At 47.7% G+C, this 26,644-nt stretch overlaps 1 protein-coding gene and 1 long non-coding RNA gene across 9 annotated transcripts in view; one reads left to right on the forward strand and one right to left on the reverse strand.

The window, feature by feature from the left end:
• Positions 1-26,644, reverse strand: part of ALPK2 (alpha kinase 2) — a 115,874-nt gene that overhangs the window by 66,114 nt on the left and 23,116 nt on the right. For 7 of the 8 annotated variants that reach the window (XM_078435188.2, XM_078435193.2, XM_078435189.2 and 4 more), the window contains one exon: positions 6,330-8,064. In XM_078435188.2, the coding sequence (XP_078291314.2) occupies positions 6,330-8,064 (1,735 nt within the window). Of the gene's footprint in view, positions 1-6,329; positions 8,065-13,816; positions 13,915-26,644 lie in introns of those variants that run through there. The other variant, XM_078435194.2, reaches the window with a different exon arrangement.
• On the forward strand, positions 1,393-24,909 carry LOC145712997 (uncharacterized). The gene is made up of 3 exons (XR_014135897.1): positions 1,393-2,977; positions 13,884-14,039; positions 24,491-24,909. It is a non-coding gene; the product is annotated as an uncharacterized LOC145712997 (long non-coding RNA).

Below are 26,644 nucleotides of genomic sequence, written 5' to 3' on the forward strand. Positions count from 1 at the left end.
GCGTCCGACCTCGGCTCAGGTCATGATCTCCCGGTTTGTGGGTTGGAGCCCCGCGTCGGGCTCTGTACTGATGGCTCAGAGCCTGGAGCCTGCTTCGGATTCTGTGTCTCCCTCTCTCTCTGTCCCTCCTCTGCTCGTGCTCTCTCTCTGTCTCCCAAGAATAAATAAATGTTAAAAACAAAACAAAAAAATAAATGTTTGTGTTATTTGCTGGGTCAGCCATGGAGTCGTGCTGACGAGAGGCCTGCCACGTGCTAAGAGATGAGCAGTTATAAACTTCTGCCTTCCTGTCGTCCGCAGAGAGCTGGCTTTCTGGAGTCTGTTTTAACAGTTGTTATTGGGGGGGATGGGGGAATAAATGCATTTTATTATGCAGATGAATTTAAATTTCGGGTTGCTCTATCCCAGGTATGAAAACTACGTTACAAGGAGGTTGAGATTATCTGCTATTTTCCTATGCTAAAAAAAAAAAAAAAAAAAAAAAAAAAAAATTATTGGAGGGCTATGTGTCCTGTCTATCACTGGATGGCCATGCACATTTCAAGCTGTCATATACTGTGTCATCCCTGCACCGCCTGCTTAGCTACTAGGCTGAACTCAGATGAGCATGAAGTTTCCTAACAGTTATCACACGAGCCCACACCAGTGATAAATTTCAATAGATTTTCATGAATACACTCACACGCAAGTAAAACTGAGAAAATCTGAATAAGATCACTAGATAGTATCAATATCAGTATCTTAGTTATGATATTATGCTACGGTTTTACAAAATGTTACCATCGGGGGGAACCCGGGCAAAGTGAAGTGCACAGCCTTCTCTCCATGTTGTTTCTTACAACCGTGCGTGCACCTACCATTATCTCAAGGAAGATTTCAGTTAAAAAAGGCATAGGGGCACCTGGCTTACCCTGGGCACTTGGGTAAACATCCGATGTCGGCACAGGTCACGATCTCACAGTTTGTGGGTCAGAGCCCTACATCGGGCTCTCTGCTGTCCGCACAGAGCCGGCTTCAGATCCTCTGTCTCCCTCTCTCTCTCTCTCTCTCTCTCTCTCTCTCTGCCCCTCCCCCACTCACACACTTGCTCTCTCTCTCAAAAATAAGTAAATATTTTTTAAAAAGGTATAAAATCACTTCCAGCCAGCCCTTGATACGCTTTCAATATTGGGGGGAAAGGACAGAAGTATTAAGAAGGTAAATAAAAGGGGCACCTGACTGGTTCGGTCGGTAGAACATGTGACTCTTGATCTTGGGGTTGTGAGTTCAAGCCCCACATTGGATGCAGAGATTACTTAAAAACAAAATGTTTGTAAAAAAAGGCAAAATAATAAACAAAATAAAAACGATAGTGCGCATTAAATGCTAACAGCATAATAGGTACTGCGATCCGCGTGTCATGCTCAAGATTTTAATCTTCGTAACACTCTACGAGGCACGATTATTATGATTGTTATTATTATTTCTGTTTTCTGTTTTAGATGAGGAAACTGGGTCTGGGAGAGCTTCGGGAGTTTTTCCCAAGGTCACAGGTCAGAAAGCAAGAGTACAGGATCCAAATGCAGAGTCCACTGCATGACACGGAGGATGAGAACAAGAACGGAAGGAGAAGTCACGGTTAGCGATGAGGACTGGGCTTTGGGGTGGGGGCAGAGAAGGCAACTTGAAGCACCTTGCAGGATGTTGGCCTCGCAAGATGAGAGGAACTGAGCTGGCAACAAGCCGAGCGAGGCTATTTCCAGGCAAGAAGACAGAAGAAAACACTGCGTGTCTGGGAGAAGGCTTCATTTACCCGCTGAAGAAAGCGGTGTGTTTGTCCGCTTCGCCACTCAGAGGGGGATGGGAGCAATATGGCAGAGGGTCTTGAATGCTAGGGGGATGTGGTAAGGTCTTCCTGGATCTAATCAGCCATCTGTAAAAGCTAACAAGGCACTGATGAGGCCAAGGTTATATGTGAATCTCCAGCATTCACAAGGGAACCCAAGTGCAAGGTGTTTACGGTTTAGTACAAAGTAATCGATTCCCAGGGCCAAAAAAGCAATGGGAAGCAATGGGAAGTGATTTGGAGAATTGGTATGTGAAGGGAACCAAAGAATGAACACCAAAGGCCGTAAAGTGGTTGAGACCAACGATCTTTATGGAATCAATGGAATTAAATCTAGTTCCGTATGGCTGCTTGTTCTTTCAATTATTGAGTGCCTACTGTGTGGCCAACACCATTCCCAGGACTTGGGATAGATCAGTGAACAAAATACAGTGACCAAACTCCCTGCCATCAAGGAGCTCACCACCTTGTGTGCTTAGTGCTGATTCCCGATCAGGAAGATTCTTAACTCTCAAAACCTAAGATTCCACTTTCATACTGTACTCTTGAGATCCCATCACCCCAAAGAGAAATGCAAATCTCTCTAGCGTGAAGCTGGGCAGCGATGCAGAAAGACAGACACAGCACTTCTGACTCAAGAGCGAGGGCGATCTTACCGCCGGGTGGTTACAAGGAAACTTAAGATGGGCAGGTCGTCAAGATTTGCCTCCGGGCTGGATCATAAAACCAAAAGCAAAACCAAGGTGAAGGATTGGCCGTGTGACCCTTGAAGACGATTCAAGTTAGCCTGGGGTACCCTCTCTGCTTTCCACTCCCCAACTGGGATTAACTTTGGAATCTTCCATAACTGTAGAGAAACTGGGGGCTCTCCAATCCTAGCCTGGGTAAACACTACTTCAAGACAAATCGGAATGGCCTTGCACTGTAAAAGCAGGAAAGGCAGATGGGAAATAAGTCCACTCGTTTAGGTAGGAGATATTCTACAATATAGCCTTGTTCTTAGAACACAGCAGAATGAGAGGTCTGGGATTTTCCTCAGAATTGCTAAAAGCAATCTACAGATGAAGAGAAACTGCTAAACGATAAGCTGATGGTCATTGTCTCTCCCCCCACAAAAAAAAAAGAAAGAAAGGAAAAAAAAGACACCTCAAGGTAAGTGAATCAGGCAAGAGTCAAGAGTGGGCAGATTTATTAACATTACCCCCAACCAAGGATTTCTAACATTTCAAATTTCAAGTTCCCACAAGCTTCAGTTGTCTGAGAATAAATGTCTAAAATGTCTTTTTGTCTTAGTTATAGAAAGATTCACCAATTTTTTTGTGTGGTATTTTAACAAGTTTGATTTAGCTCCTAGTGACCTTCTCATGCTTTTGCATCACATTTACAGTGATATTTAGGCCTTTGGTGGAAATTTGGCTATACTGTATTTGCATGTAAGAAACATGGGCCTCTTCCACAGTGAGACTACTGACTTTTTGCATGGGTCAAAAAATGGGCATTCACTGTGCCATAGTCCCTGCAGCATTTCCCCACTTTTCTTTTTTTTTTTTTAATTTTTTTAATGTTTATTTAGTCTTTGAGAGCAACAGACGGAGCACGAATGGCAGAGGGGCAGAGGGAGAGGGAGACACAGAATCTGAAGCAGGCTCCAGGCTCTGAGCTGTCAGCACAGAGCCCGATGCGGGGCTCAAACTCACAGACCGGGAGATGGTGACCTGAGCCAAAGTCAGATGTTTACCCGACTGAGCCACCCAGGCGCCCCTCCCCACTTTTTGTTAAGGAAAAAAAAAATGCCACAGATACAGAGGTACTATTTCTTTCTCTCTCTCTTTTTTAAAAGATATTTATCTATGTATTTATGCACTTTAATGTTTATTTTTGAGAGAGAGCGAGCGAGAGAGACAGAGTGCGAGTGGGGGAGGGGCAGAGAGAGAGGGAGGCACGGAATCTGGAGCAGGCTCCAGGCTCTGAGCTGTCAGCACAGAGCCGGATGTGGGGCTCAAACCCACGACTGTGAGACCATGACCTGAGTCAAAGTCAGGCGCTTAACCAACTGAGCCACCCTGGTATCCTTATTTATTTATTTTTAAGGGGAGGGAGGGGTCGGGGGGGCGGGGAGAAAATCCCAAGCAAGCTCCACGCTGTCAGGGCAGAGCCCCATGCAGGACTCGACCCCTTGAACTGTGAGATCGTGACCTGAACGGAACACAAAGAGTCAGACACTTAACCGATGGAGCCCCCCCCCGCCCCCCGCCAGGCGCCCCAGTCCTATTTCTAACTTGGGGCTGCACAGAACTACTCTTGAATACACAACTTCCACTCACGCTTCTGGCTGCCCTTGAGTGACAGGCCAGCTCTGCTACTGGGCACAGCAAAGTGAGAACAGCCCTCCTACCTGCACGGGGCAAGCTTTCTAGAGAGTCACTTAGCCGTGCCACAAAACACAGGACGCACCTCAGACCTCGAGCCGAAAGCAGGAGCGGTGAGTGCGTGTGAGTGCAGAAGCAAGGGTGCCACAAGAACTCCGATGGCCACAAGGATGTGCATGAGACCGTCGACTGTGGTCCCGGAGATGGCCCGTGTTATTTAGCTGCGTTGGGCTTGCCGTCCCCAAGACTCCGGTCTCAGATTGCAGTTAGGGGCACAAGCCGAAGATGACAAAGGGGTCCTTCCTTAGCCTCCCCTTTTTGTTGGCAGGTGAGGAAGCTAGAACTTGCCTCCCCCAGTGGTGGGTCTAAAACTAACTTTGTCACTCTCCTCTTCCTCTCCAACTGCTCCTAGTTGGCCGCTTTACCCCCTCCCCCCCACCCCGAACTTTTAATAGTCAAGGTAATTTGCCCAATAAAATGCTCCATGTGGATGAACAGTTGTAAAAAGGTACTTATCTGAGCCAGGAAGAGCATCTGATGACTAGAAAAGGAAACGCTATGTTTATTGACATGAAAAAATTAATACTGCAACTTAACTTTGTATTAATATTTTGCTAACCCACGTCCATAAACTTATCCTGGGTATGCATCTGTGCTCATTGGCGTGCGATCACCCCAGCGGTATGTGAAACAACCACATAGAAGGGGCGCCTGGGTGGCTCAGTCGGTTAAGCCTCCGACTTCGGCTCAGGTCATGATCTCACGGTTTGTGGCTTCAACCCCCGCGTCGGGCTCTGTGCTAACATCTCAGAGCCTGGAGCCTGCTTGGGATTCTCTCTCTCTCTCTCTCTCTCTGCCTCTCCCCTGCTCATGCTCTTTCTCCGTCTCAAAAATAAACATTAAAAAAAGTTTTTTTTAACAACCAAATAGTATAAAGCTGGCTCTCCTGCAAAAAGTAAAGTATAAACATGACTTTTATGTGACAGAGTTTGGCCAGTGGGGCAGAATGATTTGCTCAGGAAAAAGCTACCTCAGATCTAGAGATTTTTTGACTGGCTATTTTAGGACGAGGTCTTTAGAAACCGATGTATTCCATGTTTACTTTTTCACAGAGTTCAGTAACTGAATGCATTTGGGAATATTTCATTTTCTTTGGAGAATGCCTGATCTATAAAAACAATACTAGGTTCCTAAACTATGAAGTTGGGGGGAGGGAGAACATAGTAAAGTAGGATGGTAAAAATAACTGATTAATAACTTGTCTTAGGTAGTTATTTACGAAAATAAAATCTTGGCCATGGTACAGCATTAGTTCAAAGCCCATTTGGGACCCTTTAAAATTAAAAATACAATAAATTCATATATCATGCACAATGTGTTTTGTGCATTGATTATTGCCATGAATTTAATTCCATCTCTTTCAAATACACCCCCCCCCCCCAATCAGGAATAGAGTAAAACAAATTTACTTCCAGGCAGTATTTTCTTAGCCTCTTTTGTATTTGTGATCTCAGAAAAACAAAACAAACCTTGGTTCAAAATCTACTTTGATTTTTCGGCCCAGAAAACCAATTTTGTCTGCTTTTCCCAGCACCACTAAGTGAATTCTACAAATCATTTAGACCACCGAAATCTCTCATTTTACTATGAATTCTGATTCCAACTAGCACTTAACATTTTTAAAGTGCTCCTGAAAACTGACTCAAGCGAGTTTTTTTTTTTTTCCTTTTAAAGTCTACACCCAAAACATTTGCTTGCAAAACTTTCTGAATAGGGACATTGCCTGGTGAAACACATGCAGTAGACAAAATATCAAATTTCTTTTTCCAGCTGTCCAGAATCCCATTAGTGCCTCTTGCTTCTATCTGTCTTTTGCTATAATTAGGACGGCTTAGGGTTTATTTGGGCCTTTTTTCAAAACCAGATTTCCTTCTTACCAGCAGCAGCTGTCATTCACAAATACCCTAATGGTGCTGGGAGACTTCTTGTGATTTACATTGTGGTACGGCGATCATAATATGAAATGAAGAGAAACCCACACGCACACACACACACACACGCACACACGCACACACGCACACGCGTGCACACACAAATACCTTTCATCTAGTAATTTTTAAAAAGAGGAGTCTTACCTGAGGATGAGCACTGCCGTCTGGAACCCCGCTTGTCTCAGATAGGGTACTGACCAACACCCCTTCTCCCTCGAAGTTTGAGTTCCCTCCTTGGGGGGGTGGGCCCAGGGGAATTCGCAGGGTCTCTGTTTCTTGCTGTGCTTGGGCTGGAACGGCACATTCTCCTGCACGGAACTGGGAATTCCAATCAACAGCTTCTGCTTTGGCATGAGGACCGTCTCTTTTATCACTCTGGGCTAATGGGCGCTTAACAGGCTCTTTGGGATAGAGGAGATTAAGGGTGCCTTCTGTCGTGCTTTCTTTCAAGTTGGGGCTCAGCTTCTTGGGTTTTCCTTTGGTTTCTGGCCGCCTCACCCCGGCAGGTATCTCGGAGCCCCTCTTGCTCAATGAAACCTCGTCCCCTACTTTCTTCTCGGCTGCAATCTCCAACCACTGGTCCACCCCTGAGTTTTCTAACTCACCAGACAGACGCTTCATCGCCGTCTCTGTCACCGCTTTATCCATGTTTAGCAGATTGTCACTGGTGAATTCCTCTCCTGCTTGGTGGCTGTCTCTGGTTTCTCTTCGAATTCCTGGATAATCATTTTCAGCAGCCTCAGAAGCAGTGGGTAGTTTACATCTCGCCTGGTCTGTCACCGTAGACGTTACATCCCGGGGAGGCCCCAAGGTCAGAATCATCCCCGTTTGCAGGGATGAGGGACTGTGGGTGGAGGCTTGGCTGCTCCTCACCCCTACTTCTTGGGGTTGTGAGTGATTACCGCAGAAGCCACTGGTGGCATCCATAGGCCCCATGTCATCTGACACCCGAGGCCCACAACCCATTTCACTGAGGAAATGCTCACGCCCACCCGGGCAACACGAACCGAATTCCATCTCTTCGTCATTGCTTTCTAATAAAAAAACCTGCCCAGTCCCCTCCAGGTCCCTTTGCCAAACTGCATTAGAGTAATCCGTCATAACGTCGGAACATTCCAGATACTCTAGGTCATCATCTGAAAACTCCTCGGTGCAGGTTAGGGTTATCTCTGGGCAAAGTTCATAGTCACTGTCAGAGTCTTCGCTGGACACCTGTGGGCTGCCTTGCTGCTGGATCGTGGCCCTGTCACCTGGGCCATCGGATGTGGCCGCCACCGACAGCGGTAGGCTGAAGCTAATGTATTTCTGCACTCTGGGATTCGGATGACCAGACTTTAAGACGTCCTCATGAGGGCCATCACTGTTTAAGGCCCCATCCACTGGCCTTGATCCTTTGGAATGCACTGCCCTGTGGCAATACACATGTTGCTTATCGGGAATATTACTTGATTTAGAAGAAAGCCACCCATCCGCAACTTCCTCCGCGCTATCCGGATCACGAGCCTCTTTGGTTCGCCTTGCTCCTTTAACATCCAAGGGATTTTCAGAACCGGAGGCACCAGTGTCATTATTGGCCAATAACCGGACCGAGCTTGAACAGCCGAATTTGGAGGACGGGGAGTCAGCTGACACGGGACTACCTGAGGGGACACTTTCTTCGCCCCTACGAGGATGTTCTTTCTCATCAAGCTGGTTTGCTTCTTCCTGCATGCTTGACTCTGCCGCATGTTTCCAACCCGTGTCCCCGCCATCTTTGGGGTTAGGGGAGAGCTGTGGGTTCTCTGCCGAGCACTTGACTTCAATGGAAGCAGAAGAGCAGATCATTCCAGAACAGTTTTTAGCAGAGATTTGATAAACAGCGGTGTCATCTGGGGTACAGCTAGGATGAAGACAATACACTTGGTAAGTTGGCCGTGTTTGGATGGGCATGCCAACATTCCTCACATCATGGCACAGAAAATGACCATGGTTTTTTGCTGCACACCCAAGGAGATCTGTGATCTCCCTGGAAAGGGGCTTGTGGTCAGAGTCAGCCAGCTTCTGAGTCCCAGCTGCCCTGGAGCTGAGAATCCAGGAAGCCCGGCATTTTCCATTAAGACCTTCCCCAGTCTTACCCCAACTTGAAAAATGATGAGAATTATTCAGACGAATGGGGAAACATCTCACACTCTAGTTTCTCCTTCTCTCCTCTTATTTTGAGTCCTTTTTACACTATAGGAATTTGAAAAGGCATTATTTTCTGGAGTGAGACATTGTACACAAGTAACTGAAGTATTCAACCTCAGGCAGTGGACAGCATAAGCAGTAACTGTTTTTAAGACCATGCTAAGAAGGCATGGTTCTTTTTTTTTTTAAATTTTTTTTTTTTAATCCTTATTTATTTTTGAGAGAGAGAAACAGCGTGTGAGCAGGGGAGGAGCAGAGAGAGAGGGAGACAGAGAATCCAAAGCAGGCTCCAGGCTCCGAGCTGTCAGCACAGAGCCCGACACGGGGCTCGAACTCACGAACCGCGAGATCATGACGCGAGCCCAAGTCGGATGCCCACTGACTAAGCTACCCAGGCGCCCCTAAGAAGGCATGGTTCTTGCCAGGAGGCTATAAAGACGCCACACTGGGATTATGTGTAGGAAGAATGTGCCCTTTCCTCTTCATTTTACATGACTGTGGGGTCTAAACCATGACCCATGAACCCCCTGGCCAGAAACCCATGCCCACATGCCATCCTGACTTACACAGACCAAGCCAGGTGCTTGGCTTTGGCCCAGCAGGGACAAACTTGACTCCTGGATCATGTTGAGCCTGCTCTCCCTGCTCCAGGAGGGACGGTGCTCCTGTGTCCCCTCCCTTTACTGACTGGAGCTCCATGGAACCTTGAACCTAACAGACTTTGCTGACCTCTCCTGCTAGGGCCTTTCTCCGGGCTCTGCAGTCCCAGGAAAAGCCTGTTGCACTGGCTTTATAATTTGCACTCATAGATCTCACTTGATCTCAGTATAGCTGTAACATTGCTGGCCTCACTCTGCATTATCCGGCGCAGAAGTAAATGAGCATTTTCAGAAGGCGGGAGCTGTGGGTTGGCTCAGAATTAGAAGTGATGTTTAGATACTTATTGCCTGATCTGTGTGAAATACGCACACACATCTAACCCAGAAGGATCAGTGTTAGACACCGGATGGCACACCGTCTTCCTTATTCTCCTTCTTCTCGCCGAAGGCACCCCTCTGTCTCCCTGAGCTCATATGTGCTCATAAGCCCTCCACAGTCGCGTGTGCTCACATACGCCTCATTTTCAAAACACCATATGCTAATTCCAATTTTCTTAATATCTTGCCCTTTTTTGTAATCTGGTTCCCAAGTAGAAGCCACACAGGGGTGGCTGAGGGTCACCAAGCTGGACCCACAGCTGATATTCAGATTTGCCCTGGGCAACAACACCGGGAGACTGAAAGTGAGGGTCACTTTCTAGAGGCAACGACACCTGCTGTTCCTGTATACTTCACGAGGTCATTCTGAGGTTCAAATGAGAAAATCAATGTGAAGGGGCTTCGTAAAGCAGAAACTTTATGCTACATATATGCTAAGAATGTAGAAGCTCTGGGGCACCTGGGGGGGGGGGGGGCTCAGTCGGTTAAGTGTCCAACTCTTTTTTTTTAAATTTTTTGTTTATTTATTTTTGAGAGAGAGAGAGAGAGAGAGAGAGAGAGAGAGAGTGAGTGGGGAGGGCCAGAGAGGGAGGAAGACGCAGAATCCAAAGCAGGCTCCAGGCTCTGAGCTGTCAGCACAGAGCCCGACGCGGGGCTCGAACCCACGAACCACGAGATCATGAGCTGAGCCGAAGTCGGACGCTTAACCGACTGAGCCACCCAGGTGCCCCAAGTGTCCGACTCTTGATTGCGGCTCAGGTCATGATCTCACAGGCTCATGCGTTCCAGTTCCATGTGGATGGTGAGGAACCTGCTTGGGATTCTCTCTCGCCCTCTCTCTGGCCCTTTTCCTCCCCCTCTCTCTCAAAATAAATAAACTTTAAAAAAGAATATAAAAGTGCTAAAATGATAATCATGTGATGTGATAGAGGTATTAGCTAACTCGACTGTGGCAGTGATATTGCAATATAAATGCATCGAATCAATATGCAGTACACCTTAAAACATACACAACGCTGTATGTCAAATATACCTCAATTAAAAAAAAAGAAAAAGAAAAAGGATGTGAATGTGCTAAGACCAGATTACCTCTGGTCCTCAAGAACTGTGCAGAAGAATCACCAGGAACCTCTATTGAAAATTCTTGAATCAGAATCTGTGGGTAAAAGTCCTGAGGATCTGCTTTTAAAGATCCCAAATACAGGGTCCTGGGTGGCTCAGTCAGTTGAGCGTCCGACTTCAGCTCAGGTCATGATCTCATGGCTTGTGAGTTTGAGCCCTACATCGGGCTCTGTGCTGACAGCTCAGAGCCTGGAGCCTGCCTTGGATTCTGTGTCTCCCTCTCTCTCTGCCCCGCCTGTGCTCTCTCTCTCTCTCTCTTTTAAAGTAAATAAACATTAAAAAAAATTTTTTAAGGTCCCAAATACATTCTGCTACAAATTGTCCTTGGTCTGCCCTTGGAGACATCCTCATCACTTATGCTTGGGTCTCTTCATTTAAGCCAAATTAAGGCTGAACAAAGAGAAAGGGGCCTCTGCCTGAGCTCCACATGGCCTATACCACTGCCTACACGCCTCTTTTCCAGGAGTTCTGGAAGACCTGGCCTCAGCTAGGAACTTACAAGGAGCATCAAACAGTACCATGGGCTACTGGAAAATTCTAAGTAGTTGGGTTGATTTCCTGATTTATCCAGACCAGGATCTCTATGCCAGAGAAACGACCTGCCCTGAAAGTACCAGGACTTGTGTGGAAAAAACAGAAAGGCAGAGAAGAAAGTAAGGTAGAGAGATCAAAGGACCAGGTAAGAAAGCAGTAAAGGAGGGAGCACCTGGGCGGCTCAGTCAGTGAAGCATCTGACTCTTGATTTCGGCTCAGGTCACGATCTCAGGGTTCGTGAGATCTAGCCCCGTGTTGGGTTCTATGTTGATCATGGAGCCTGCTTGGGATTCTCTCTCTCTCTCTCTCTCTCTCTCTCTCTCTCTCTCTCCCTCTTTCCCTGCCCCACCCCCACCAAAATAAATAAATAAACATTTAAAAAAAAACAAAACAAAACCTACTAGGGGAAACAATCGAATATCTGCGAGAACCTTGTCGGTCACTTCTGGGGTAAGTTGCTCCGTGGCGACTAGAAGAGAAAGAGAAGCTGCAAGAAGGGGACTTCGGTGACAGCAGCTGAAATGGTGTGAGTAGGACTGGGCTTTAGAATCTTTGCAAGATGCTGGCAGAGTGACCTGTGTGCCCCACAGTGATTTGACAGGAATGCAAAAACGTCCCGGAAGAAATTCCCTGAACAATTCATTGCGTTCCCTTCTTGACTGTCTTTCCTTTTGGCTTCCTTTTGGCCGAAGGAAGCAGCAACATTCCTGACTTGCTGTGAAAGTCTTGCCGGAATGACTCTACTTGCTGGAATACTCTTGGTTCTTTCTAAATTACTCATTTCCATATTTAAAGAAAAAGAGGTACATGTGACCTTAAGTGGGTGGGGCTTCCTCTGGGCTTGAACCCCCTGGGTTGGTCTAGACCAGAGGTTCTTAAATATTATGACGGCAGGACCCCTTTCCACGCTCAAAAATAATTGAGGACTCCCAAGAATGTTTGTTTATAGGGTTATATATCACTATTTACCATATTAAAATTAAAACTGAGAAAAGTTGAAAACATTTATTCATTTAAAAATAACAAAAATAGGGGCGCCTGGGTGGCTCAGTCAATTGGGCATCTGACTCTTGATTTCAGCTCAGGTCATGATCCCAGGGTCACAGGATCGAGCCCCTCATCAGGCTCTGTGCTGAGTGTGGAACCTGCTTGGGATTCTCTCTCTCTCTCTCTCTCTGCCTCTGCCCCTCTCCCCCACTTGTACCCTTTCTCTCTAAAATAAAAAGTTTTTTAAATACCAAAAACAAACTCATTACGTGAGCATAAATAACACATATTTTTCTAAAACAAAGTAACATTTCCTAAGAGTGGCATTGCTTTACATTTGTTCACACATCTAATATCTGGCTTAAAAACCAGCTGCTGCTTCCACGTTCATTGTGATACGATACATTGTTTTGGTTGAAATACATGAAGAAAATCTGGCTACACGCAGATATATACTTGGAAAAGGAAGGAGTATTTTAATAGTCTTTCCATATGATTGCCAATAATCTTCTTTGAAACTGTACAAAGAAGTGGTCGCAATGTGGAATCTGAAAGCCTATCAACTAGCTACATAAATCCAATCATCTGTATTTTCACATGCGCCTTTACCCACTAGAGAGCTCGAGAGGAGACGTGAGCAGACAGAATAGTCAATGAATTTGAAGGTGATTGAGATGATCCAGTCTTCAGAACAGAAAGAAAAAAGAATGGAGAAAAGTGGGCAGAATCTCAGAGACCTAGGGGACACCACCAAGCTCACAACATGCATAAAGGGAATCCCAGAAAGAGAGGAAAGAGGCAGAAAGCATATCTGAAGAAAGTGGAAGTCCTTAGTTCAGAGAAGGGACTGCAATGATCGCTTAAAAGCTTGGATTTTTTTTTTTTTAATTGAGGTGTAATTGAAATATAACATTACATTGGCTTCAGATTGACATATAACATTGCATTAGCTTCAGATGTACGTTGGCTTCAGACATATAACATGACATTAGCTTCAGATGTATCAAATAATGATTTGATATTTGTATATGTTAAGAAACGACCACAGTAAGTCTAGTTAACATCAATCGCCACTCAGAGTTACAAATTTCTTTTTCTTGCGATGAGAACTTTTAAGATCTATTCTTAGCAACTTTCAAATATACAATACAGTATTATTAGCTCCAGTCACCATGCTGTATATTATGTTTCCAGGACTTACTTATTTTTTAACCAGAAGTTTGTGCCTTTTAAAAAGGTTTGGGTTCTCATCACAAGCAATAGATACTATTAGGTTTCCTTGAAGTGACAGGCCTACTTTGTTTCTTTTCTTTCCTTTTTTTAAACGATTTTTTTGTGTTTATTTATTTTTGAGAGAGAGAGACAGAAAGACAGAGCGTGAGCGGGGGAGGGTCAGGGAGAGAGGAATCCAAAGAAGGCTGCAGCGAGCCATCAGCACAGAGCCTGATGCGGGGCTCGAACTCACAGACCGCGAGATCATGACCTGAGCCAGTTGGACACTCTACCGACTGAGCCACCCAGGCATCCCTAATGTTTATTTATTTTTGAGAGAGAGAGAGAGAGAGAGAGAGAGAGAGAGAGAGAGAGACAGAATCCCAAGCAGGCTCTGCGTTGTCAGCAGAGAGCCTGATGCAGGGCTTGAACTCACAAACCATGAGATTATGACCTGAGCCTAGGTCAGACAATTAACCGACTGAGCCAGCCAGGTACCCTGATATTCTTTGAAATGCCTACATTTCAATCCCCACCGTGACTGCACCCTCGGGTGGTGGCTTTTCCCATGCATTACTTCACATATCTATCCATTCACTATCCCAGTGACACAAACAAAACAGAATGACTTACTCCATGTAGGCTGCAAAGTGGATTTTCCGGCTCAGGTTTCTTCTCTTCTTCCTTTTGTCTCCTGAAGGTCATTCCCCTGCTCCCCAGAAAACTCTCCCCGCAGAATTACAATTCCTGAAACTCAAACCACGCGATCTGACCAGACGCCCCGAAGACGGTTCGCGGGAGACGAGGCTCAAGCTTTTGGCTCGAGGTGAGATGTGGAATCTTCTCTGGATCTCAGGTACTGTTCTACTTTACTATGTTCTCCACTTCCCAGTGGAGGAAAACAAGTTCTGGGAACAAAATGCCTGCAGTGTTTTCATCGGTGCAGCCAGGAATGCAGAGGTGGGGAGGCCTCCAAAGCCCCCGCCTTCTGTCCCCACCCTGTGGATTTTCTGAGCCTCTCCTGCCCATGCAGCAGGGAGGAGGGAGGGCGCTCTGCTCAGTAAATACTTACACGATGACATCTGTATCCTTGCCAGGTGAAGGTCAAAATATTTTCTTACACTAAGTGTCTGTATTGTATTGCTTCCCTAAGTGCTACTGTCGATTTTATTGATTGGATCATTCAGAATAACTAATGGAGTAAGAAGGGCTTGGGTTTTTTCATGCCCCAAACTTATGTTTGTTATAGAGATGGAAGAATTCTAACATTAGAAACACACAGACCTTCTTGATCACATCTTCTGCAAGCAGCTACGTGTATTTCCAAACTGATGAGGAGTTTCCGCACACATGTACCGATTTACTCATTTATCCAACAGATTTAATGAGCCACCAGTCCGAGGACTGAAAGGGGACTTGGAGCTGTGGCCCTCTGGGGCCTGCCTCCCTCCCCGCTATGCCCTTCTTTGCTCTGCCCTGTCTCTCTCGGAGCTGACCCTTGAGGCTGTGTCTCCTGGGCTCCCAGCACCGCTGGCCTCTTGCTACCCTGGAGCACAGGGAGGCAGGAGATTGGAGAGGGGGAAGGAGGGGAAAGCCAGCCTCAGGTGGCATTTCTAATAGGCTGCATATACCCCTTCTGCCCTGTGACCCAGAACTAGCAGTCCTGCGGCCTCCCTTCAACGGAGCAGCCTCGGAGACGGCGACTTCCTGCTGACGCGAATCTCTGGGTGACCCCCGTTTGGCTCAGTTACCTATATAACCCCGCATTTCATGCTTGAAAATAGCTTTTGTCTTCCTGGTTAGACCCTGAATGATACAGAGATGATCTAGTTTACTGGAACTGAGGCCCAGAGGAGATGTGACTGCCTTAAGTCACACAGTTAAAAAATGATCAAAAGTGTCTACTGTGTGTAAGGCACTGTGTTGGCCTCCTTGTAGAGGACGGACGTGGTCAATTCCTAGGCCCTTGCTAGGAGCTTCTCATCCAATAAGAGAAATGGCCTATCTATACCAACAGCTACAATGCAGGACAGTGGGTGCAAAAGTTGAAGCAGGCCCAGGAAATATGCAGTAGGACTTTGGCAGGAAAGTTGGTATATGCCTGGGGTTGGGGAGGGGGCTGATCATTCCAGGCAGGAGGGACAGCCACAAGGTGAGCCGCTGGGAGAGTTGTGGGCTCAAAGGTAGAGCCACCGCTTTATTTATCATTTAAACAGGACAGTTTAGAGAATGAAAAGGGACACTACTGATACACCGTGACCACAGGCAGAAACCAGGGCCATCCCAGGGAAACTGAGGCCGACTCAGGTAAATCAGGAGGTACGGTCACCCACCGGGAGTTGAGCAGGGGCCTGGATCATGGGACACTTTCCACCGCAGACTGAGGAGTTTGGACCTCAGGCCCCAAATGGGACTCCCTGGGAATCAGATCAAAGCAGCCATTTAGGGAGGAAGGGAAGCCATTCGGTAAGATGCTCCCCACAAGTGCACGGTGTACCAGAGTGAGAATGGAGGGACCCCGCTCTCCATACATGATATGGCCTGTGGCCCCCGCTTGAGCAGGGACACCTCACTCTCCCATACGTCCTGTTGGACCTACAACAATATTAAGTCCCAGCCCAGTGTGTGGGACTTGAGAAAGGAGAGAGAAATTGATGGTACAGGACCTGTTTCCTTCCCCAGGGGACATGCCAATTTTGCAGAGAGAGAAGAAGCCTTTCGGGTGTCAAACAGGGAGCGGTATGCAGTTTGCAAACTCTAGCGTCACCGAATCCCCAAAGGCACAATTGAGGCAGGGAGTGCTTCTGGTGCTAGGAGGGGAGAGGTCGGGGTGGCCCGGACTGTCAGACCTCATGCCAGGAGCGTGGAACTTGAGCACAGGGGGAAGGATTACATTTTGGCTGGTGGGAAAGGGGGGAGGGCATTCCTGGCAGACGTACCAGAGCTGGACCGAGCAGGTCCTGCGTAAGGGACAGGAAAGAAAGGGCCCTGAAGGACAGGAGCAGTGGGCCGAGAGGCTCAGAGTTCCGCTCAGCAGCATGGCCCACGGGCAGACTGCAGGGGAAATCCTACTTTTCTCCTTCACCCAATTCTGGGCCGATGAGAGAGCAGATTGCAAGGCCAGTATGACACAGGGGTTAAGGGACAGACTTCGCAGCAAGACGGCCTGGGTCCACACGCTGCCCATTCACCGTGTGACGTTGTCAAACTACCGAAGGACAATACCTGGACCTACACCAGAGGTTGACATGAGGACAACGGTAGATAATTACTAAAAGTGCTTAAAGCAGGGCCCGGCACGCAGTAAACACCGACCCGGTGGTCCTCGGCTCTGGCTGCACATTACAATCACTCGGGATGCATTTTAGAAACAGCAGGGCCAGAGAATTTTTAGGGCAGCGAAGTACTCTGTAGGATACTATAATGGCGAATACATGTCATGACACATTCATCCAAAAGCATCGAATGCACAACACCAAGAGTGAATCCTAATATAAACCACGGACCCTGGCTGATAATGACGGCTCACGGAGGCTCACCGATAGTTAACAACCGTAACGCTCTGGCGGGGGGATGTTGACAGTAGGGGAGGCTGTGCGTTGGGGGGCAGATATGAAAACTGTACTTTCTTCTCACTTTTGCAATGGACTTAAAACTGCTCTAAAAATGAAGTATTTCAAAGGGGGAAAATACCAGGGTCAGGGCCCTACCAAAAAAAGCAATGAAGCAGCCTCTCGAGGGTGATGGGCTTTGCCATGCGTATTTTTTAAAGCTTCCCAGGTGATTCTAAGGGGGAGGCGGAGCCCAGAAGCACCTAAATGAATCTTAGCTCTCGTATGGTCATGAAGGAGGTAGGGGAATCGGTAAGTTGATGGAAGAGGAAGTATCTTTGCCTGGGTATGTATCAGGCGTGATTTCTTGGCTGTATTTTGGCACAGAAGTGCTAAGCTTTTGACAGGCTTTTGAATCTCTGGGAGCCATGCAGGCTGACTGGATATTCTTTAAACGTTTTTTTCATGTTTGTTTATTGTTGAGACAGAGAGAAACAGGGCATGAGTGGGGGAGGGGCAGAGAGAGAGGGAGACACAGAATCCAAAGCAGGCTCTAGGCTCCGAGCCATCAGCACAGAGCCCGATGCAGGGCTCAAACCCACAAACCGTGAGATCATGACCTGAACCAAATTCGGATGCTTAACTGACTGAGCCACCCAGGCGCCCCAAAATTACCTGACTTTTTAAAACATTTTTTAATGTTTATTTATTATTGAGAGACAGAGAGAGACAGAGCATGAGCATGGGAGGGGCAGAGAGAGGGGGAGACACAGAACCCAAAGCAGGCTCCAGGCTCTGAGCTGTCAGCACAGAGCCCGACGCCGGGCTCAAACCCACAAACCACAAGATCGTGACCTGAGTCGCCTGACCAGATATTCTTTAAATAAGAAATGAGCAAATGGACTTCCGAAGGGAAAAAAGCCTACAGCATTATTACCATCAGGCTTAGTTAACAGACAACCAAACCCTCTTGGCAAAAGAAAACTCAAGCATAGCCGGAAATAGTCCCTACCCACCACCCAGGCTAGCACAATGCCCAGAATGTGTCCAGAAATCTCAAGGTACATTGGGACAGTAGGAAAGCTCTTACATTCAGTTGTAAATCCGTCTATGACAGACAAGGCAGCTTGAGAGCAGGACCGAGGACAACATACCTGCAAACACTGGAGCACCCAGAGCTCTTTTATAAAAGCAAGTCAGCTTAGAATTTCTGAAAGACCAGCACTGCTAACTCATCAAACACCCGGCATGCCCCAGACCAAACTCTGGATTTTCCCACCCAAACCTGTTTCTTGTCTCAAAAATATTTCGTTCTACCCATCGCTCAGGGGGCACGCCTCAGAGTCCATTTCTCACCCCCGCTTCTGCATCCAATCCAGCGGCAACTCCTGGCAGATGGGTCCAGAACCTGGCGGCTTCTTGCCACCTGCTCCAGGACCACCCTGGATTGGGCCACTTCATCTCTGGTCTGGATTATGGCATTGCTGCTGCTGGGGGGTCTTCCCCGCCCTGCCCGGCCTCCTCTGCGGCCACGGTGACCTGGCATGCTCCCATCTCCGGCTTCCTGCTGCCCCTGCTGGTCCCTCTGAGAACACTCTTCCCCAGCACAACCCCACCCCTCTCCCTCTCTTACCCTTCACACCTCTGCTCATAGCACCTCAGCAGAGCCACCTCCTGTCCTGAGACTCTTTCCCTCCCCTTTCCTCTTTGTCACCTGACACTACTGATTTTTCTGGCATCGTTAATGCGCGACTCTTCCTCTCTCCCTGTCCCATGAGACCAGGGTTCACTGTGCTCTCTACCGGGTCCCCAGGGTCTTGATCAGCCCTGGCATACAGTAGGCCCTCCATTAATCCTTATTTTTGAAGGCAGTCCTCACGATCACTTCTTTTTGAGTTATACTCCAGCACACATGTTAGTAGATTCTGTTTTAGAGGACAGCTGGGGTGCAGGGAAATGCAGGGAGAGAGGGAGACACAGAATCCGAAGCAGGCTCCAGGCTCTGAGCTGTCAGCCCCGAGCCCGATGCAGGGCTCGCACCCACAAGCAGCGAGATCGTGACCTGAGCCAAAGTCAGACGCTTCACGGACTGAACCACCCAGGCGCCCCTAGAATGTTTGGCTTCTAATCCTGGCTTTGTTCCTAACCAGTTGTTAAGAACCTGGATGAGTCCCGTGATCTCTCTGGGCCTTGGGTGATCTATAAAGTAAAAACCAATTGGGTCTGACCAATTAAATCAGACCTCCTGAGGGGTAGGACCTGAGTATCAGCATTTTTTAAACGTAACAGAGAGCCAGGAGCGGGATGGTCTGCAGAGCCGGGCTCCCCGTGTGTTACTGGGTACAGGAATCGCCTGGGATCTTGTTAAAACGCAGAATCCGATGAGGGCCGGGACGCAGGCAGTCTACCAAGCTCCGGGGCTGTGGCGGCTGCGGCTGCCGCTGCTCTAAAATCAAGTTTGAAGGCAAGCTCTGCGAGTCACTTCCAGCCAGAGGACTCCAATATCTCTAGAGGGTGAAAGTCCCCTTATTAAATTCTCAGAAAAACATAGCAGCTGTCACTTGACTTGCTGCTCAATTTGAGCTGAGTTCCCACTAAACAAATGCCTGGCAAGCTGCCCCCGCAGGCAGGAATGTGGGTGTTAGAGCTGGTTTTGCATATATATATATATATATATATATATATATATATTTTTTTTTTTTTTTTTTTTTTTTTTTTTTTTTAAACCAACTGCTGGACCCAGGCAGGGAGAATGCACGAAATCAGACCCGAGACATTCTCTCTCAAAAGCATCCTGGGAGACCTGCGGTCAGGGAAGAGGCCATCACCATGTGACTGTGTCTCTTTGTCTGCCATTCTGCCGGAGGCTTGGTGCTTGCTAGGTCCCGCTCTGTCATTTGGGCCATCTCACCACGCCTCTGCAGCTCTCCCATCGCCTGGGACCTGGGCATGAGCAGGTGGAGCCCCTGGCAGCCGGGAGGAAATTATTTTACAATTGTACTATTATTTCCTGGCTTCGCAATCCTCTTCAACAGCGTGGCCTCTAGAGTTAACAGCTGGCCGACCACCAAGAAGCCACAGTAATTCAAATCGCGTCCTCCCCGTTCACATGGCTGCCCATGGAATGGTTCTGCAAGGAAGGACACAGTTTCCTCGACCCTGGGAGGGTCCCTGGATGGGTCTGAAAATTAAACTGGCAAGGACGGATTCACATCTGCCTTTCATTTTTGAGTTATACTCCAGCATACACGTTAGTAGATTCTGTTTTGGAGGACAGCTGTGGTACAGAGAAAGGCATACACTGAATTTTTACATGGACGGGGGAGCCTTCCCAAGAGAATGGAGACCCAAAGAAGTGACGCGAGCAGGAACCTTTTATACCTTTTAGACGAAGAACCAGTAAGTTTGTGAAGAATCGATAAGACAAAAGGGTTTGGGCTAGAGGTAGCAAATGGTGAAGAAGTAACTAGGAAGGTAAGAATGAGTTTGACAAGGTTTGTATGGATTTCTTGGCCCCCAGTTCCCTGTCTCTACTGATAAAAATGTCTTCCCTCGCCCTGGCACCAGAAATATACCCTTCACACAGAAGTTTTATGACCTGTTACAGGGAAGAAAGGAGAGGAGGGTTGAGATGTGGGGCTCAGACCTTCAATAGAATAACAAATTCTGGTGGATCCTAACAATGAAACACAAAAAAAAAAAAACGAAAACTGGTCGGCAATAAAAGGAATGAACTATCGACACACCAGAGGACACAGATGCTTCTCAAGATAATTATGTGTAGTGAAAGAAGCCAGATACAAAAGAGTACGTGCTCTGTGATCTCATTTATATAAAACTCTAGAAACGATGAGCTAGTCTCCGGTGATAGAAGGCTGTTGGGTTGCCGTGTGAGGATGAGTGGGCAGAGAGAGGCAGGAAGGCTGGGCTGCAAAGGGGACACGGAGAAATTGTTTGAGGGTGATAGATACGTTCATCTTGATAATGGTGATGGCTTCACGGGTGTGTGTATGCATCAAAGCAAACCAAATTGGACACTTTACATGTAGAGTTCACTGTGTGTCAGTTACACCTACGCAAAGCTGTTAAATGTACATATATATGCACACACACAAACACACACACATTATGTGAAAAATAAAGCGAGATAAGAAAGGTAGGACATCCTGGCGGCAGACAGCGCTATTGGTGGCTGGGTCAGAGAAGGTCTTAGTGATCAGGGGAGTTGGAGCAGACATGAGAACTAACCATGGGGCCGTGTGGGAAGAGAACATTCCACGTAGAAGGAAGACAAAGTGCAAGGCCATGTGCGAGCAAGCTGCTAGACCTGACTCATGTCTCTGAGTTCGGAAATGGCTCAGAAATGAGTTAAGGCATCAAGATCTAGACAAAAGAATTGTCCCAAGGTTCACATACAGTTTTGCACCTGCCCTGACCACCCAGGTAGAGTCCATGCCTTTAGCCTGAGCCTGGCTTCTTCTTCTTCTTCGTTTTTTTTTAATTTGAGAGAGAGAGAGAGAGAGAACGTGACTGTACAAGTAGGGAGAGGAGTAGAGGGAGGGAGGGAGAGAGAGAGAGAGAGAAAGGGAGAGAGAGAGTCTTAAGCAGAGTCCATGTTCAGCAGGGATCGCAACACGGGGCTCAAACCCACGATCCTGGGACCATGACCTGAGCCAAAATCAAGGGTCAGATGCTCAACCGACTGAGCCACCCAGGCCTCCCAAGCCTGGCTTCTTAACATCAGCTCAGGAATCTGCACAAAGATTCTCATTCAAGAACTCAGAGATCTGTTTGACCCCATCTTCTCTGAAATGGGCAGGCAGCCTGATTCTACTCTCAAATTCATGACCAAGAATGACTTGTGTCTGACAAAGTACGGACCTCAGAGTAGAAAGAATAAACACTTGATAAGCATCTGCTAAGTTCCAGGCACTGTTCTAAAAGCCTAATGTGTATTATCTCATTTAATCTTGACCCAACCCAGCAAGGTAGATACTATTAGTATTCCTATTTCACACGTCTAGCAACTGAGGCAGACAGAAGATAAGCAACATGCCCAATTAAGAGGCAGGGCCAAGACTTGACCCCAGGCAGTAACCCTTGAGCCATCCCTCATAAATACCCACAGTGGCCTCACAGAGTGTTGCAAATCCCTGACTCTTACTCAGTAGCCCCATATCTGCCTCCACTGGCCTGGTCTAGGCCTGTCCCCATACATGGCTACGATGACTTCCACATTTAGGGAAATCTATGGACTGAGCTGTGTCCCGCTAACATGTCTATGTCGAAGCCCTAACTCCCAATGTCATGGTATTTGCAGATGTGGCCTTTGGGACGCAATCAGGGTTAGATGACGCCATGAGAATAGGACCCTCGTGATGGGATTAGTGCCCTTATGAGAAGACACAGCAGAAAGCTTGCTCACCATATGTAGAGACACAGCAAAATGGCAGCTGTATGCCAGCCTGGAAGAGGGTTCTCATCAGAACCCCCCATGCTGGTATCTTTATCTCAGACTCCAGCCTCCGGAACTGTGAGAAATGAATTTCTGTTGGGTAAGCCCCCCAGCGTGTGGAATCTCTGAGCTGACTAACGCAGGCAGGGTCAGGTGGATCAGGCCAGGTCCGACCCCCTCTCACGGGTCCAGCTCATGCTTGGGTTCATCTGGGGCTCAGGTGTGGCCTAGAGGAGGTACTCAGGTTGGCCTTCCCCACCCATATGAGGGGGACTCGGGCTGAGGTCTGGGCTGAGAGTTTGAGATGCTGGGACTGGACCAACCTTGCAGGACTCAGAAGAAGGGAGAGGGCAATCCAGGCAGTTCAGAAGCGATTAGAGTCTGGAGGCAGGCAGAGAGGAGGTTCGGGGTCCAAGTAGCCCAGAGAACTAAGAGCAAGGTGAGGAGGACGGGTGGAGGCAGAGGCAAGAGAAGCCCCCAGTGTGATGGGGCAAAGGTGGAAGTAAGTTTCATGGAAGCCCTTGGCTAAGTGCACGAGAGGCGGAAAATAGGGCTGTGCTGGCCAAGACAAAGACACATGTTCCCAAACCAAACTTTGTTCTTAGTGCCTCCCCCACCCCCACTCCCAACCCCCTGCCCTGCGCCTCTCCCTTCAGAGGTGGAGCAAAGCCCATGCCAGGACTCACAGGGCCTGACTGGTTCCCCCTTTTCCCTCAAGGAGCTGTCTGCCCTTGCCAAGTACCTTCCTTACGATGTCCCCCTTTATTTTTTTTTTTTATTTTTTTAACGTTTTATTTATTTTTGAGATAGGGAGAGACAGAGCATGAACAGGGGAGGGTCAGAGAGAGGGAGACACAGAATCTGAAACAGGCTCCAGGCTCCGAGCTGTCAGCACAGAGCCCGACGCGGGGCTCGAACTCACGGACCGCGAGATCATGACCTGAGCCGAAGTCGGCCGCTTAACCCACTGAGCCACCCAGGCGCCCCACGATGCCCCCCTTTAAAGAGGGAGTCAGTCAAATGATTGCTAATACTAACGCCGTGATTTTTCCATCAGCGAGACTCCCCATCGCGTCGATCATCAGAAGCGTTGGGTCACGACTCTATGATTACAAATTAAGACGGAACCCCAGTTGGCCCAAAACTCCCCTAGTGTTACTGGTCTGCTCTAAATCCTCAGAAGGTGTTGATGGAGTGGCATTTACAAAGATATTTAGCACATGTCCAATTTCCAGTGATGAGTGCACCTTTCGCTGCCCTGATGTCTTGGGAGGGGCTCTTGGATCAATCTGTCACCTGCTCCCAAGCTAGCACTGATTTGCCCCGGGAGCCAGCACCGTGGGGGGAAGCAATGGCCCAAATCCAGCCCCAGGAAAAGATGAGCGTCCCACAGTGTGGCTCCCATACCCATGCACACACTTACCTAACCAAAGTCAAAACCAGAATGTCAGGACAAGCTGTGGATTCTCAGCACGGAACTATCACCCTGGGGACTAAATGGGAGTTTCTCATCAGACCCTCAGGACTCATTCAAGAAATGCTCCAGGCGAGGTCTGAGGAATGAGTGGAATGCTGAATTCATTCAAGAAGAATGCCATCTGGGCTCCGTGCTGGGAACACAGAGGCCTTCGCGGTGCCGAAAGTTCTCCCAGTCACCCTTAAGACTTATTACACCTACTTAAGCTCAAGGGAACACGAAGTTCACAAAATGCTTTCCTACCTTGGATAAAATGCCTCTTCTGTCTTAGCCAAGACATAACAAGATTCAGTCATCTTTATTTCTACCCCATGGTTCCTTGATGAAACACGTTAATTATATTTTATCCTCCGAGAGGGAAATAGCGGGGGGGGAATGTTGCCAAACTCTGCTATCCTTCTCACCTCCAAGTTGCCCTATTTTTTTTTAAATCAGTTCCAAAATTAAGTTCATTGTGGGGCTATGTTCAAATTGCATAAAATAACTATTATTTACAGAGTATTCTAAATTCTTTGCACATGTTGGTTTCCTCCCCACACCAATCCTATAAAGCAGGTTTATCATTATCCCCATTTTGCAGATGAGAAAACTGAGGCTCAGAGAGGCTAAGTAACTTGCCCCAGATGGTACAGTTTGTAAGATCTGGGATTTAAATCCAGACAACTTGGCTTCAGATCCTTGCTCTCCATGGTGCAAATAACCTCCTGTCCTTTATAAGCAAGGTTGATGGTGACAATTCTACTGTTAACAGGATATGTGCCTTGAAGCGTTTCTTTCGGGAATAGAGATATTCTTAACTGATTTTCCTATTCTTATTTGCCCAGACTCTTTCTCGACCAACAACGCATGTGTTTTAGATGTTTGGCAAGGAGCTTGGTTTTCCCTGGGTGATCGTGTACAGAAAGAGGGTGATGACCTCCAGGAACCAAAGTCTTTGGCTCAGACAACAAGCACGTATTGACAACTCTTTGCTACACACCAGAGACGCTTCGGGAATATAACACAGTGTCCCAGCGCTCCTGGGGGCTGTCCACCTAGACGTGAGGAATAACTAAAAAGGCTAAGACATCATTAAAGTCACAGATTCCACCATCTAAAAAAACCAACCAAACAGAGTTTCTCATAAACATGTATGAGAAAAACAGCTTCAACTTCCCCGTGTGGGTCGCTGCTCACCTGTTAAATGTCCACATCTTTCCTATCTTTGAAAATCCACCACTGATTCGAACACTTTTCGAAACCATTCATACAAAACGATCCCGGCTCTAAATACAGCTACTACAAGCTAGGGCAGAGTGATTCTTTCAGAGTAATTCTGGAACCATGCTGCTTTCAGGGAGCGGGCAGTAAAATGATATTAATTACTAACTAGTTAGCATTTGCTACAAGCCTAACGCGCACGTTGCTGACCATTCTGCGTGAAGAATCTCACCTAAACCATCCCCCGAAATCATTTTATGAAGACACCACAGCACAGAGAAGTTCACGGACTCGCTCGAGGCCACACAGCTAATAAGTCGCAGGGCACGACAACAGCAGAAATGTGGGCCTGGAGGAAGAACCTGGAGAACTGTGTCGTCATTGACAAGCACATGAGGCTGTGGGGATCAGAAATAACAGAAATCCCAGTCCCTGCTGCCCCTACGAGCTGACCTGCTAACGAAGAAGGGAGGACAGAAGCGAGGCAGAAGGCACTAGCTTCACACAGCCAATATCGACCAGGCGGTGAGCAAAGAGTCCCGTCTTCATGGAGCTTTGTCCAGTCAGGACACAGACAGAAGCCAAATGAAAGCATAATGGACAGGGAAACAACATTGCGTTAGTGCTGACCGCGGCCTCAAAGAAGGCCTCTGGGAAAGTTCCTCTGGGGTGGAAACAGCAGGGAGAGAGTGACCTACTCCAGAAAAGAGCAGCTGTTTTCAGGAGTCAGGGCTTTGTCCCCGAAGCTCCCGGGCATCTGAGTGCTGTGCTGTCCCCTGCAGGGAAGGGGCCAGTGGGCCTGGAGAACCACAGTGGGAGAGGGGCCGAGTCCTTTGTGGTGGGGAGGGCAACGTTTAGCAACGTAGCAATGTCCAACGTTTAGCAGCATCCTTAACCTCTACTCAGTAGCACCCCTTCCAGCTGTGACAGTCAAAAATAGCTCCACGCATTGCCAAATGTCCCCTGGGGGTAAAACACAAGTGACCCGGGAAACCTTCATATCGATTTTTCCATCAAAATCTCGAATAATCGATAACCAGTTTGAGGCATAATTGGAAAAATCTTCCTTGCCTCCTTGCCCCCTTGCCTCCCAGGCCGCCCAGGTGAACTCAGCTGGTATTTTGGGAGCCAGGGCTACATTATCACAGAAGTCAAGGTCGGCAAATGGCAGCACTTTTTTTTTTTTTAAAGAATGCTCAGATAACTATGTATTCGCTTCCCAGAGCTGTCATAACATATTACCACGGAGAGGTAGCAAAAAAAAAAAAAAAAGAAAGATAGAAAGAAAAAAGAAAAACAACAAAAATTTATTGTTTCACAGTTCTGGAGCCTGGAAGTCCAAAATCAAGGTGCGGGCAAGGCCATGCTCCCTCTGAAGGCTCTAAGGAAGATTCTCCTCGCCCCCTCCTAAGCTTCTGGTGGCCGTGGCGGTGGCAGTGGGCAGTCCTCACATTTCCTGGCTCGCGGCCGAATCACTGTGGTCTCTGCCTGTCTTCCCACAGCTATTTCCCCTCTGTCTGTGTCTGTTTTCTCCTTTTTATAAGAATACCAGTCATGGAATTAAACCCCACGTTAATCCATGGTGATCTCACCTTAATTCCAATGACTACAGCTAAACACATCTTATTTCCAAATAAGGTCACATTCTGACGTTCCAGGTGAACATGAATTTGCAGGGGGGAGGGGGGGTGGGGTGGGGACGAGGGGGGGACGCTATTGAACCCATACACATCATGAGCAGATTGGCTCATGGTGACTGTGCAGTTCTCCTGGCCATC

The sequence above is a fragment of the Panthera onca genome, chromosome D3, assembly GCF_046562875.1.
Source record: "Panthera onca isolate mPanOnc1 chromosome D3, mPanOnc1 haplotype 2, whole genome shotgun sequence".
Taxonomy (NCBI): Eukaryota; Metazoa; Chordata; class Mammalia; order Carnivora; family Felidae; genus Panthera; species Panthera onca.